Raw genomic sequence first — 13,480 nt, forward strand, 5'->3', positions numbered from 1 at the left:
TTTTCAACTTGAAAATAAACACTACTTTTTTTATTTAAAAAATAACCATAATTTTTATGTCTAAACACCCACTAAATGTTTAACAAAAATTCCACGTATATATCTAAATTCTTGCCTAAAAATAAGGTCCATAGTGAATGCCTTTTTGACCTAACAACATTTAAACAATAATTTTTAGAAATCCTTCAAATGCGTCAAGTCGATATATGGTTGAAAAAATACAACTCGATTTTAATTAATTTCTTCATTGTATATACTTCGATCTTAAATGTTCTTTAAAAAAATTACCTTCTTCTCTTACCCCAATTTCAAACGGCGTTTCCAACACGTCGATCCCGAACTTTTTTACGTCGTCCTTTCCTTAACGGACGACAAGCAAAGCTTCTTCATTCCACCACCACCACGATCACGATCACGTTTATCACGATCATAACATCGTGAAAATGCCACCAATTTCCAAGAATATGGGAATATTGAAACCGTTCCAACTCTTGGAAATAAACGTCATTTCCGCGCAGGACTTGGAACACGTTTCCAAGAAAATGAAGACCTATGCGGCCGCGTGGGTCCACCCTACACGGAAACTTGCCACGGGTGTTGACGTTGAAGGTGGTAACAACCCAACGTGGAATGACAAGTTTATTTTTCGTGTGGACGAGGAATTCCTCCGGCATGACAATTCCGCCGTCCACATCGAGATTTATTCCGTCCATTGGTTCCGAGACTCTCTCGTTGGAATGGTTCGCGTTCTCGTCAGAAACTTAATCCCTCCGATTAGAACGCACCTCCGTACTCATCATCATGGAATGCATTTTGTTGCACTTCAGGTTTGTTCCAATATTTCAATGTTTCCCTTTTAAAGTTTGTGAAAAGAAAAAAAAAAGTCGGTGCAAGAAGCATATTGCGTTTGGTTGCACCCCAAGGAGGTATAATGCAGGTAATTTTCCAGACGCAAACATAAGTGATTGAGTTCATGGCTTGAACAATAATGACGTATATAAATGATATAAGCATAACTTTTGTTGTTGCTTTAAGGCTTCATGTTTATGAGAATAGGTTAAAATTACGAAGCATAAATTAAGTTTATATCGAATTTATTAAAAAGGTACTACATGTTGCTAAGATTTATGTAGGTAATGTTTATAAATAAGTTGATTAGTTGTTATGCATGTCATATGGTTCTATAGTTCTTGATCAATCATTAATTTTTTACCTTATGTTAATTGACATTTATATAAATGTTTACATAGGTATTTTTGATGTATGTAGGTTTGTCGTCCATCAGGACGTCCTCAAGGTATATTGAACATTGGTGTGACATTACTCGATAGCTCGATGAAAAGTATGCCATTGTACAGACAAATGAGCACGTCAGCAATTGCATATCGCGATTTGATGAAAGATCAAGACGCACACCCTACACACAACAACGAGATCAAACAGAACAACAACAACAATAATAATAATATTGATGCTTCAAAACCTATATTACGTCGAATAAAGAGTGAATGTGGCGAACGTATGGCGTTGGACGATATTTCCATTGATAATAGTTCAATAGTTGCAATTCCCTCAAAAACAAAGGGTGAAGATCATGAAAAAGAGAGTTCAATACTTAGTATTTCATTTGAACCTCCAATTCATATGATGAAAAAAAAGGGAAAAAAAAGTTCTGTTATAAATGGAGCTGAGCTAATTAATGAGAAATCAAAAATAGAAAATAAAAAAGGTAAGGCAAGTTCTGTTTTAAGTGATTCAATTGTAAGTAAAGGGTCATCTATTTATGATAAGCCCAGTAATGAAAAGCCCAATCCCAAATTCAAACTTATTGAATTAGAAATGGGGCCCAAAGATGAGCCCATAAATGGAAAAGGGTCGGGCTCTGACCCACCAACAACTAAAATAATGGATGAACAGTCTGTTACAAAGCCCATTATGAAGATTTATGGAAATGAGTTTGGAGTCCCAAAAGGTCCATTGTCTGAATCAGAACTTGGGCCTTCAGCATCTGTAGTGGCTGCTGCATTAGTTGAAAGGAGATATCCATTGGATGACAAAAGGAGCTCAGTGTTGGATGGTTGGAGTGTCGACGAGAGAACTGACGGGCTCAGGTCGAAGCTCGAGAGGTGGAGGACCGAGCTCCCTCAGATACAAAACCGAGGGACGGGCTCGAGTAGCTACCATTCGACTGGACGTCACCCTAGAAGGCGTTCGAATGGAGGGAGTAGCTTGTTTTCTTGCTTTGGTAATATTTGTGGGTATGAATGCCAATGCATTTGTGGAAAGCCCAAAAGAAAAAGTATTAATAACAAAAAGTATAGAAGCCCATCAACTGTTAGCAGATCATTGTTTTGAAAGCTCAAGACCAATTAGATTTGTTAGGCCCAATTGCCAGAAGAAGAATATTGAGGAATTAGGGGGTCTTGTTGTTTAGGTCACTCTTTTTCATTATTAACAATGTTGTAAGTATTCTTCTATTTGGTTTTCTTTAGCTTTCTTTAGCTAAACTTCTCAAAATTATGTACATTATTGTCTTGTTGACTGATATGTCTTCTCTTGGAAAGAATTGACTATTTTAATTTTGTCATGACGTTTTTGCTCCTGCTATTTCTTTCTTCAAACTGTTTTTTTTTTTGAGGCTAAGGTCTATCGAAAATAATATCTCTACCGTCCAAGATAAGGGTAAGATCTACATAACCTCTACCCTCTCTTGACCCCACTTATGAGATTGCATTGGGTATGCTATTGCTTCATCTATTATTTTACTTCCTATGTCTATATTATTTTTGCTTCTTTTGCTTTTTCTTTTTGACAACAATAGTCCCCGCCAACTTCCGCGCACTTGTCTCCTCTTATATACACACAAAAAAAGAAAAATATTTTCTAGTCTTTCTTGGAATTGGAATATTAATCCGGAGGGACTTTTTTCCCCTTCACTAACCACTAAACCACACCTCAGGTGCCACCCATCTCCTTTCTTGTTGTCTATTTTGGTCAAAAGTGTCTACTCCCCATGAGGCCTAGTGAAATTTAAGGTAAAAAAGTAACTTTATTTCATTCACTGTGATTTGTGGCCAAGTAGCAAAGGAGTGAAATTCACAAATAGCCACTTTTCAGCGCCTGAAAAGTAGTCATTGCTTCGAATTTCAAGTTCAACAAGTGAAATTCTAAAGCATTATCATGGAGTTTCACAAGTGGAATCTGAAACTTCCCGGCTAACAATTAAGTAGTCATTATTTCCAGAAACAAATTCTAATTTCAATGCTTTTAACCAAAAGACTCCAAGAATACAACAAACAAGGCAGAAATTAGGAGTCAAGGAGTCCTCATTTTATTGCAGAAGAACATTCATTTCTTGGGAGTAAAGAGAAAAAGGAGAAACACATTGCCCGCGGCCCTTTTCAGGAATAAATAAGCATTAAAAGCTTAAGCTCACTCATCTGCTAGTGTACAACACAATCCCAACTCCTAACACGAGGTAATCGAGCAACTTCACTGCAAAAACTCTCGAGGATCAGTGACATAACCAGTCAATGCTGATGCTGCAGCTGTATATGGGGATGCAAGATAAATCTGGCCTTCCTTGTGTCCCATTCGACCAGGGAAGTTCCTGTTCGTAGTTGATACACAGACCTGCAAGACAAATAATCGTTCTTAGAGTCAGTTAACGAGCTACACCGTGATGACAAATTTGACCTCTTGGTTGAACTTCTCCAAATGGATTATCTACAGCAAGATCTGGCCCTTTCTTTATGTAGGTAGGTTTATGCTCACTCAATTAACTACGGCTCGTGTGATCCCTGACATATTGTACATAAAAAAGTAGAGAGGCAGCAACCTTTTTCTTCTTTTCTTTTTGTTTTCGCTTCGAGAGGTTATACATACCACAGAAGTAAAGACAGCACGCTTTTTCTTCTTTCCTTTTGGTTAAAAAGAGGTACTCTTAAATGGACAGAAACCACATGGACGGAAAGGTTTTGCTTCTGGAAACCTGGGTTCTAGAAACTGCTAAGGGAGAAAAAACAACAACAACAACAACAACAACCCAGTGAAATCCCACAACGTGGGGTCTGGGGAGGGTAGAGTGTACGCAGACCTTACTCCTATCAAGGTAGGACGGCTGTTTCCGAGAGACCCTCGGCTCAAAAAAGGCATAAAAGGGGGTCAGATAAGGTTAAGAAATTCAAAGCGCTATAGGAAAATAAATAACGAAGGCATCACAGATAAAATAGAGTAATCAAAAGTACTGAAAGCAATAAATAGTAACAGAAATAGCAGAAATGAGAGTACAAAGAATTGTAATGTGCTAGTGCGCCTATGAATAGGGAAGAATAACGAGACTATGTACTAGCCTTCTACCCTAATGTGGGTCCTCCACAGCCTCCTATCTAAGGTCATGTCCTCGGTAAGCTGTAACTGAGCCATGTCCTGTCTAATCACCTCTCCCCAATACTTCTTCGGCCTACCCATACCTCTTCTGTAACCATCCATGGCCAACCTCTCACACCTCCTCACTGGGTCATCTGTGTCTCTCCTCTTCACATGCCCAAACCATCTCAGTCGCATTTCCCGCATCTTGTCTTCCACCGAGGCCACTCCTACCTTGTCCCGAATAGCCTCATTTCTAATCCTGTCGCTCCTGGTGTGACCACACATCCATCTCAACATTCTCATCTCGGCAACTTTCATCTTTTGAATGTGAGAGATCTTAACTGGCCAACACTCTGCCCCATACAACATAGCCGGTCTAACCACCACTTTGTAGAACTTGCCCTTAAGTTGTGGTGGCACCTTCTTGTCGCATAACACTAAGGGAGAAAAAACATGGCAAGCAAATTTCCAGAGGGAAGATGCAGAATATCAGGCATTCCAGCGTTCTGTACAAAACAGAGATTAAAATGTGTGTTTTGCGGGGGCGACATGGGAAGACCTTCAAGACCTTCCTATATTTGCCAACATAAAAAAAAACCAATGTTGTCAAAGGCGTGCTTTACGTCTTGAAGCTAAGAAAAGTTCAGTGAGGGCACTTCCCGTCACTTAAGCTGCTTCTCAATGTAGGCAAGGCACTAAGATGTGGGGCCTAATTGCCCATGCATTTTATATTGAATTGAATTGTAGTAAGCAACAAATATAATTGGCAAATAAAGTGTATTAGCTGTTGAGCAAAATATTATGAATGAGCTTGTTACTTTTATCTTAAATTACATATATATTTTTCCTGATAAAGGGCATAGATATTTTTATTTTTTCCCTTGATTGCGCCTTTTAAACTAAAGCCCACAAATTTACAACTACAACATACCCAGAATAATCCCACAAGTGGGGTTTGGGAGAGTGGTGTGTGTGAAAGCCCACAAATTTATTGAGCTTAAAGCCCCAATAGGCTTGCAGTGTTCTTTAGAGCTTTTCGCCTTTGACAACAACATACAAAAGAAAAATCAACTAATAATGCACCTACGAGATCCAACGATCAGCACCATACACTTGAGGAAGCTGATTTAATTTATGCAAGTCCTTCACTAAAACAGGTCAATCATCTGGAATAACGGTAAACCTATAAATAATCTTAATTCATGCTATGGTGAGCCAGAAATATGCATGTAAACGCCATTCCTTGTTCACTATATTGAACCAATCAACCAAACAGCTTCCTATTTGCTTGTCTAGATTTTGCGAACCACGTGATAAGTTTAAGCTTTGGAAGTGCAGCATACAAATAATCGACAGCTACAATTAGCATCATGATTTTTTATTTTTTTTTATAGTTAGCATCATGATATATAGCGCATAGACTGATAATTCAAAATAGCAAGCGATAACCTTATCAAAAAAAAATATATAGCAAGAGATTGTATGGACTTCACTTCTACTTGATGCAGGAGAAACGTTTATGTTTCTAGGAAAGGGTTAATAACAGGAAGAGACAAATATGTTTTTCATGTAAATACTTCTTGAGCCGAGGGTCTTTCGGAAACAGCCGTCCTACATTGGTAGGAGTCAGGTCTGCGTACACTCTACCCTCCCCAGACCCCACGATGTGGGATTTCACTGGGTTGTTGTTGTTGTTGTTGTTATGTAAATACTTCTGAAGTTATCTCTTCATTTATAACTGTGTTCTAAAGAATGTTTACGATAAGAATATATCAAATTTCAAATGTACATATTAACTGGGTAGCATAAGATTGAATTTACTTATTCCTGGTCAAGCCAAAATCCATTATGACATCCTATTTGTCACAGATGTTTACTCAAGAATTGAATACACCTAACACAGTAGCATATTAATAGTAAGTCAACTATTCCATAAACAAATCACAACTTGCCTGAGCTTCATTCATGCGTGCATACGTGTCTTTAGGTCCACCCAAGCAAGCACCACAACTAGGACTTGCAGGTGTATCACAGCCAGCCTCCTCAAAAATCTGGGAACATGTTTTGCCGCCTGATCCTGGAACAGGGAGGCTATATACATCCATCCATACCTGAAACAGTCTCAAATATTAACATCATATGACACTTCTGCAATGATAACGCAGCTAAGATACCAACATAGACACAGGATCAAAAAAAATGAGATTACGAACCTTTTGGGTAGCAGGAACAAGGAAAGTTGGAACCTTTACCTTCTTTCCCTGCATAAGACATGGTTATTCATTTATACCTGAAATATCTAACATATCCCTGATTAATTGGAAGTAGATCACAGCACTTGCAACTTCCATTTTTTAAGTTATCAGAAAGAAAATTAAACTTTGAACATTTAGAATCAATTGAAGAACATAATGGAAGATCTGATCCACTAGTTCTGAGTCTTATTGCATGGAAAACATGCCATGAACAAGGACTTTATCAAGAAAAATGAGTAAGTATTTCCTCTCGCTGCAGGAGTGGGAGCAAAAATTGCCATAAAAAGCGAGAAAGTAAGCACAATACTGTCAGATAATTGTGAAACATGGTGACGCATCACTGCATACATATATAGTAATTCGCCAATAAAGGACAAGAACAAATCTAAAAGAAGAAAGAACATAAGACTTGCAGAAAAGACAAGTAGCCTAATGTGGAAATCGACATTACATCATGCGCCTCAACTATTGAGTCAATACAGAAGAAAAAGTGGATAAATGGTGAAGGTGTAAAGTCAATCAATCAAACATCTAAGCCTCGACCAAACAAGATGGAATCTGTTTACATTAATCCTCCATATTCGTTCCACTCTATTCAAGCCAATTTCATTCAACTACTAAAATGTTGTCTTTACCATTTATACCTACATGGCCATAAAAGTCTCTAACCAAAACAAAAGGACTCCTCACAAACAGCGGACCTAATTTAAATATAACAGCAAAATCAAAGTCTTAATCACGCCTAGTTGATATTGGCTACATTGACCTACTGTATTTTGTTCTTAGTTAAGTCAACATTGATTGAGACAGATCATACGTCATAAGAGAAAACAGGTAAAACTGTGAGATATTAATAAAACCACTGCCTGATTTGAACATGCATCAATATAATTTTGCAGTTTCTACTGAATTGGAAGAAAACATTATTCAAGACTGTTGGTCATAATTTCTAGCATACGGCAGTCATCGAGCAGCAGTATAGGCCATTAATTGTGAATATTATTTTAAGAAACATTTTTATTAATGGCTATAAATACCACATTGTGAAGACCTTTAGCTGCCTTGATGAACTCACCAAATGAGCATACAAGGATATGGCTACTCCATATGGATCCTTCAGGATTAAATTTTGAGAAACTGAACATCCTCCTGTCAAAATCATAATGTTGTCCCACACTCCTAGTGAAGTCCCATACCATTGATGTAGTCTAAATTGATAAGAGGAATGTAAAATTGAGTAATTATTGGTTTATTGGCTACCCAACATCTCATAAAAATGAACGATGTGAGAAGGAGAATAAATAAGACGATATCCATTCCTAACCGGTTAAAATTGGTGGATTGGGGTGACTTGTTGGATGCTTGACTATTTTGTTACCTTCAACGCTAATGGTTGACTAGAAATAGGCTGTTTCCTCTAGCTTTTATGGGAAGTACCAAAGTATAAAAATTAGTGCAACTAGAACACAATAGTAGCTGTGTTTTGCTAAGTGCACCAAATCAATAACTAAATGTCAAAAATAGAAATTGGAGTAACATCTTACAGAAGCTAGAAACACTTTTGCAGCAGCCATGAAGTCCTCTGTTTTTCCACCAGTACAAGATCCAATATATACTCGATCGATTTTGACATCTCTGCATTCTCTTGCCAAAGCACGATTATCAGGAGAATGAGGCTGCAGGATGCACAGAAGATTTAGAAGATTTTTTTGAAACTGTGAAGATTTAGAACATTTGGAACAGGCAGTACTAAAAATGAGTAGATATCCGTCTCCAGAGAAATAAAACAAGATACTAAACAAGAAGAAAATACCTCAGATCTCTGCAAAGAGCTCTCTACTAATGTTCTAAATCTTTTGAAAATAAAAAATTTAAGTTCAAATTTTGACACCTTATGAATTATATCCACACAACCGAACACTGTTAATACCATTGATGAATCCCCAAAGAGAGAAGGCTAGAACATAACCAACCTTAGCCACTAAGGGCTCCAACTTTGAAACATCGAATCTGTATTCCTTGAGATATCTGATATACAAAAAACAATGTGTAAATGTAAATCATGGCAATTTGAACTCACAAATGATAATCTAATATACTCTTTTGGTGAGACAAGAGAATAAGAGAAGGTTATATGGGAGATGACAACAAGTGCTCAACCTTATGAAAGAGTTGCATCAAATAAATAAAATCCTACAATCTCAGTGGAAATAAAATAAGTCGATTTCATGAAAGAGGGCTATTGCTTTACTAAAACACTTCTATAAGCCGAAGATTTTGAAAAGAAACCAATCTCAGACCCTTCTGGTGTTAGCTCTATCCAAATACAAAGGTCCACAGCCACTAAAACATCTTGCTGGACAAAATTATAATTCGTTAGGCAACCAATCTCCCAATGTTCATCAGTTAAAAATTCAGTACTAGCTGGAAGCACAAAATTTTTATCTAAAGAACAGAATATTCAGACATTCATCATGGGCCAGATTTCCATTATTGAGTCACATAATGAGCCTCAGAACAAGATTCTATCGCCTAAACAAAAAGGAGTAGCTAATAACTGCACTCTAATACTATTTTCTGATTTTGTCAATTTTCAGGACATCTAGTCCTCCTTCGTATTCTTTATTTACTTTTGATAAATAATTATTTTTCATTACAAGAAAATGATGGCAAGAAAGGAATTGTTTTTGGCAAAATGTGTCACCACATTCTCCAGGATATATGGACATTATTTCTACAAAGCTTACTGTAGAACAAATCTGTCTCATCAACTAATTTCCCACTTCTTTTACCAAAACATATGAAGTATTTCAACCTTGTTCTTGGACTTGAACATATTCTGGTATCTTCAAAAATCTTTGCTCTTTTCCATTTAATCTCATATACTTTTTAAAACATAAACACTTTCGGAAAAATAGTTTGTCTGGTACCTTCACAAAATGATCAGTAATTATCACCTAATTTTGGCCACATATGGAGTGCTCAAAGTAACAATAAAGAAAATATGTACCAACAAAAGAATTGGCAATTCAATTTGAGATGAGACAAATGCACACTAGAATAATATGGAATCATTTGGTGACATTGCTACAATGGTCTATGGTGTTAAATACCTGGCTCCTTCATCACTATAAACAGGTTCATAGGGCACAGAAGTCCTTCCCTGTGACAGTAGAAAATAAAAATCCATTAGCTGAATAATGGTTCTTTATTCAGTCACCCCTGAATATAAAGTTATAAGATCTTTTTGGCAGCATGTCTCAGATGATATTTAGCTCACAAGGGAGGTGGAAAAGTTTAAAGAGGTGAAGTTGAGTCCCCAGCTTCCCCACTTACCTCAAGATAGTCATATGTCGTTTTATCAGCTGGGATGACACCATTCTTTCCACCAGCTTCAACAACCATGTTGCATAATGTCATTCTTTCTTCCATCTATTAAAACAATAAGATCCATAATTACTTAAATATCCAACCTGGTTACTCCCATCAACAATATCAAAAGAAAAAAAAAAACTTACAGTCAAGCTTTCAACTGTCGTGCCAACAAACTCCATTGCTTTATAAGTAGCACCAGCCACTGAAATTTCACCAATAATCTGCAATTTTTCGAAGCAAAGGACAAGAATTTGAGCTTTGAATTCTTATCAATTCAACAACGTTGTAGAGAAACAGAACAACTGACATAACAAATCATAACAACACACAAAAATGAAGTAAAGAGCATCTAACAAAACTTACTTGCAAAATTAAGTCCTTAGCAAGCAAGTAATCGGGCATTTCACCATCCATTACAAATCTTAAAGTTGGAGGCACCTGCATCATACAAATTTAAATTTCATAGATGATGTCATTTGCAGAAAGAGAAGTTATTTAACTATGAAAAGAACAAAATGTCGAAGAGGCACATGTGACTGTCAGTTCTTGTTTTTTCTCCGTTCATGCATTTAATCGCGTTTAAGTAGATGGTTTGAACCTTCAAGCAAAATAAAGTGCTATGGTTACACCCTTCGGGGTGGCTCAGATGGTTTGAGCTTGGGACTTCCATAATGGAAGTTTCAAGTTTGAAACCCGTAGCAGGGGGTTGGCCTTTTGGGTCAAGCTTGTCTCCCGGAGCTTAGTGTGATTTGCGAACTATTACACAGGAACTGGGTTCACCCTGTGCACACCAAAAGGCAGTGGCTGCGAGTTACCTTGTCATTTAAAAAAAAAGTGCTATGGTTACTTGTGAATCTTGTGAGATGCAAAGGAGAGAAAGCTCAGTGACATGTTCTATGAGCTTATAATTTACTATTGTAAGTCTTTAGCTCTGTCATCTGTGTCTAAAAAGGTTAAGTCTTTGGTAAGGGACAACAAAAAAGAGAGTGAGTTACACCTCTATGCAACAGTAGAAAATGTAGACAAAGCTCCTCGGGATATTTAATTAGGAATTTCATATTTCCAATAAAATCAAACAACACAGCTGTAAATCCAGAACTGCATCCCATAAAGGCAAGAATCACATACCTTGAGCAGAATCTTGCCAGTACCCAACACAAAACCAGCATCAGTATTGCCAATCCCAGTGGCGAATTGCCCGAAAGCTCCAGCAGTACATGTGTGAGAGTCTGTACCCACCAAAACCTGGGAACAAACATACAAATTTCATAAAGTTAAAGCATATGCACATACATATCAAAATGTCTTGGCAATGTGGATACTGTCGAAGATTATACACCTCTCCAGGTCTGCAGTGACCTTCTTGTGCAAGAGCAACGTGGCAGACACCCTTGTAATCAGGATTAGCCTGTGTAGTTATCATACACTTAGATTTTTTCATTTGCTATGAGCAGACAAAGAAAGTAAAAGCTTGCACAGCACATAATAAGGTATTCTTAGAAGGAAATAGCCATACGCGGAAGTTCCCCAGATCTTTAATGTCATAGAAGTACTTAATATTCTGTTCATTGCAGAAATCCCTCAAGATATCCACGTTTCGGTTTGCTCGTTCATCGGTTGTGAATATGTAATGGTCAGGTATAATGACAAGCTTTTCACGATCCCAGACCTATGATATTGAAATAAGGAAACATCCATTATGTATATAATTCGAATAAATCCATCTAATCAACAATATAATCTTGAGCTTGAGAAACATAATCTTTAGTTCATATTTCAACATTTAATAACACCATTACCGGTCCACCAGAGAACTAAAGAAAAGTAGCATACTAAGCACCCGGTTGGCCAAAGATTTTGGGAGTAGATTTTTTGAAGAAAAAAATTGAAAACATTGTTTGCTCGTGAAAATGAGTCAGCTTCTGATAATTTATCTTCCAAAGATTTTCACGTTCCAAAAACTAGCCCAGACCAGTTTTGGGGTGAAATTTCACTTCACCTCACAAAACTTCAGTTTTTTTCAAAGTAAAAATGCATCTCCAAACGCAACTTCAAGTTCCAAAAACTATTTTACAACAAAACTTCAGAAAGTCATTTTTTCAAGTTTCAACTAAATCTATGACCAAATGCTAAGAATCAGTTTTCAAGTACTCAAAACAAGATCAAATTTACTCTGCCAAAATTGCAAGACAATAAACTTGCACTAAAAAGTGCATGTCCAAACACAACTTCGAGTTCCAAAAACTATCTTTCAACAGAACTTCAAAAACTCTTTTTTTTTTCAAGTTTCAACTAAATCTACAACCAAACGCTAGCTAAGAATCAGTTTTCAAGTACTCGGAGCAAAATCAAATCTACTCTGCCAAAATAGCAAGACAATCAATTTGCACAAAAAAAGTTACTCTACTAGCAACATATATACCTTAGCATTCTGCCCAAACTCTTTCTTGAAAATTCCAATAGAGCCAGGGCCACAAACATCATGGGTCATCAGAACATCAACATTGACCCAAACATTATCACCAGGGCTCACTTCAGGCTTATCAGAAGCCTTAGCTAATATCTTCTCAGTCATAGTCATCCCAGTCTTTACCTAAAAACAAACCCAATAATCAAAAATCACCAAATCAAAAACCCCATGATAAAAAAGTCAACTTTTTTTTTCCAATTAAGAGCACAAAAAAAAACAATCAGAAATACATACTGTTCCAGTTGTGGCAGGTTTTCTTTCAGTCTGCTGTGGTGTCATCACAGAAACAATTTTCTTGGAAATCCTTTTCCGAGCAGTTTGAACGGAAAATGAAGATTGTGAAGAGAAAGAAGATAGACCCAAATCTTTCTGCGTCAAAATAAGAGAAAATCAGCAAAAGGGTCAGTGTAAATTCACTCAAAACAGAAGAAATCTTGATTTTTTTCAGCAAAAGGGTCAGTATAGATTCACTCAAAATGGGGTGAGAAAAACTTGATTTTGCATCAAAGGGGCATCTTAATTCAATCATTTATACACACACAAACCTTATTGATGAAAACTGTAGAACTTGAAGCTATAGATGAAGACGCCGCCATTGCAGACAGAAATTATCAAGATTTGTTCTCGTGAAAACTTGAGAAGAAGAAGTTATTAGCCCAAATAAATGGCGGCTGATGAAGGTAAAAATGGTCGAGCTCTAGGTGATAAGGTCCCACAAAATTTGTCACAAATAAAATGAATCGTGTGGAATCAACGACTCAAACAACTTTTATTCTTTTTATATATTATTTATAGGAAAATTAAGGTTCAATTTTACAAAATAGTCTAAATTTGTACTTCTTACTTTTTGAGGATCAAGGCACTTAATTTGATAATCAATTTGCGTATAGATTTTTCAGAGATTGTTGACGTGTTTTTTTTTTTTCAGTCGAATGACTATCAAAAATTTTTCGGGGAAATTACATAATTTCTTTCGATATCCATTTGGCCAAACTAATTATTTTTGTAT

The 13,480-nt window shown here is 36.7% G+C and overlaps 2 protein-coding genes across 2 annotated transcripts; one reads left to right on the forward strand and one right to left on the reverse strand.

The window, feature by feature from the left end:
- The first annotated feature begins 443 nt into the window (after positions 1 to 443).
- LOC129896750 (uncharacterized) lies at positions 444 to 2,360 on the forward strand. Its single transcript, XM_055972713.1, has 2 exons — positions 444 to 827; positions 1,270 to 2,360. Exons 1-2 carry the CDS (start codon positions 444 to 446, stop codon positions 2,353 to 2,355), a joined length of 1,470 nt encoding a protein of 489 aa, XP_055828688.1. The 3' UTR covers positions 2,356 to 2,360.
- A 948-nt stretch (positions 2,361 to 3,308) lies between these two features.
- LOC129893859 (3-isopropylmalate dehydratase large subunit, chloroplastic-like) lies at positions 3,309 to 13,194 on the reverse strand. Its single transcript, XM_055969280.1, has 15 exons — positions 13,017 to 13,194; positions 12,706 to 12,840; positions 12,424 to 12,594; positions 11,518 to 11,670; positions 11,341 to 11,409; positions 11,130 to 11,246; positions 10,365 to 10,439; positions 10,145 to 10,222; positions 9,963 to 10,058; positions 9,740 to 9,789; positions 8,600 to 8,654; positions 8,171 to 8,302; positions 6,585 to 6,632; positions 6,324 to 6,482; positions 3,309 to 3,633 (listed from the first exon to the last, which is right to left on the reverse strand). Exons 1-15 carry the CDS (start codon positions 13,065 to 13,067, stop codon positions 3,493 to 3,495), a joined length of 1,530 nt encoding a protein of 509 aa, XP_055825255.1. The 5' UTR covers positions 13,068 to 13,194; the 3' UTR covers positions 3,309 to 3,492.
- Between the last annotated feature and the right edge of the window lie 286 nt (positions 13,195 to 13,480).

Source organism: Solanum dulcamara, chromosome 7, assembly GCF_947179165.1.
Source record: "Solanum dulcamara chromosome 7, daSolDulc1.2, whole genome shotgun sequence".
Taxonomy (NCBI): domain Eukaryota; kingdom Viridiplantae; phylum Streptophyta; class Magnoliopsida; order Solanales; family Solanaceae; genus Solanum; species Solanum dulcamara.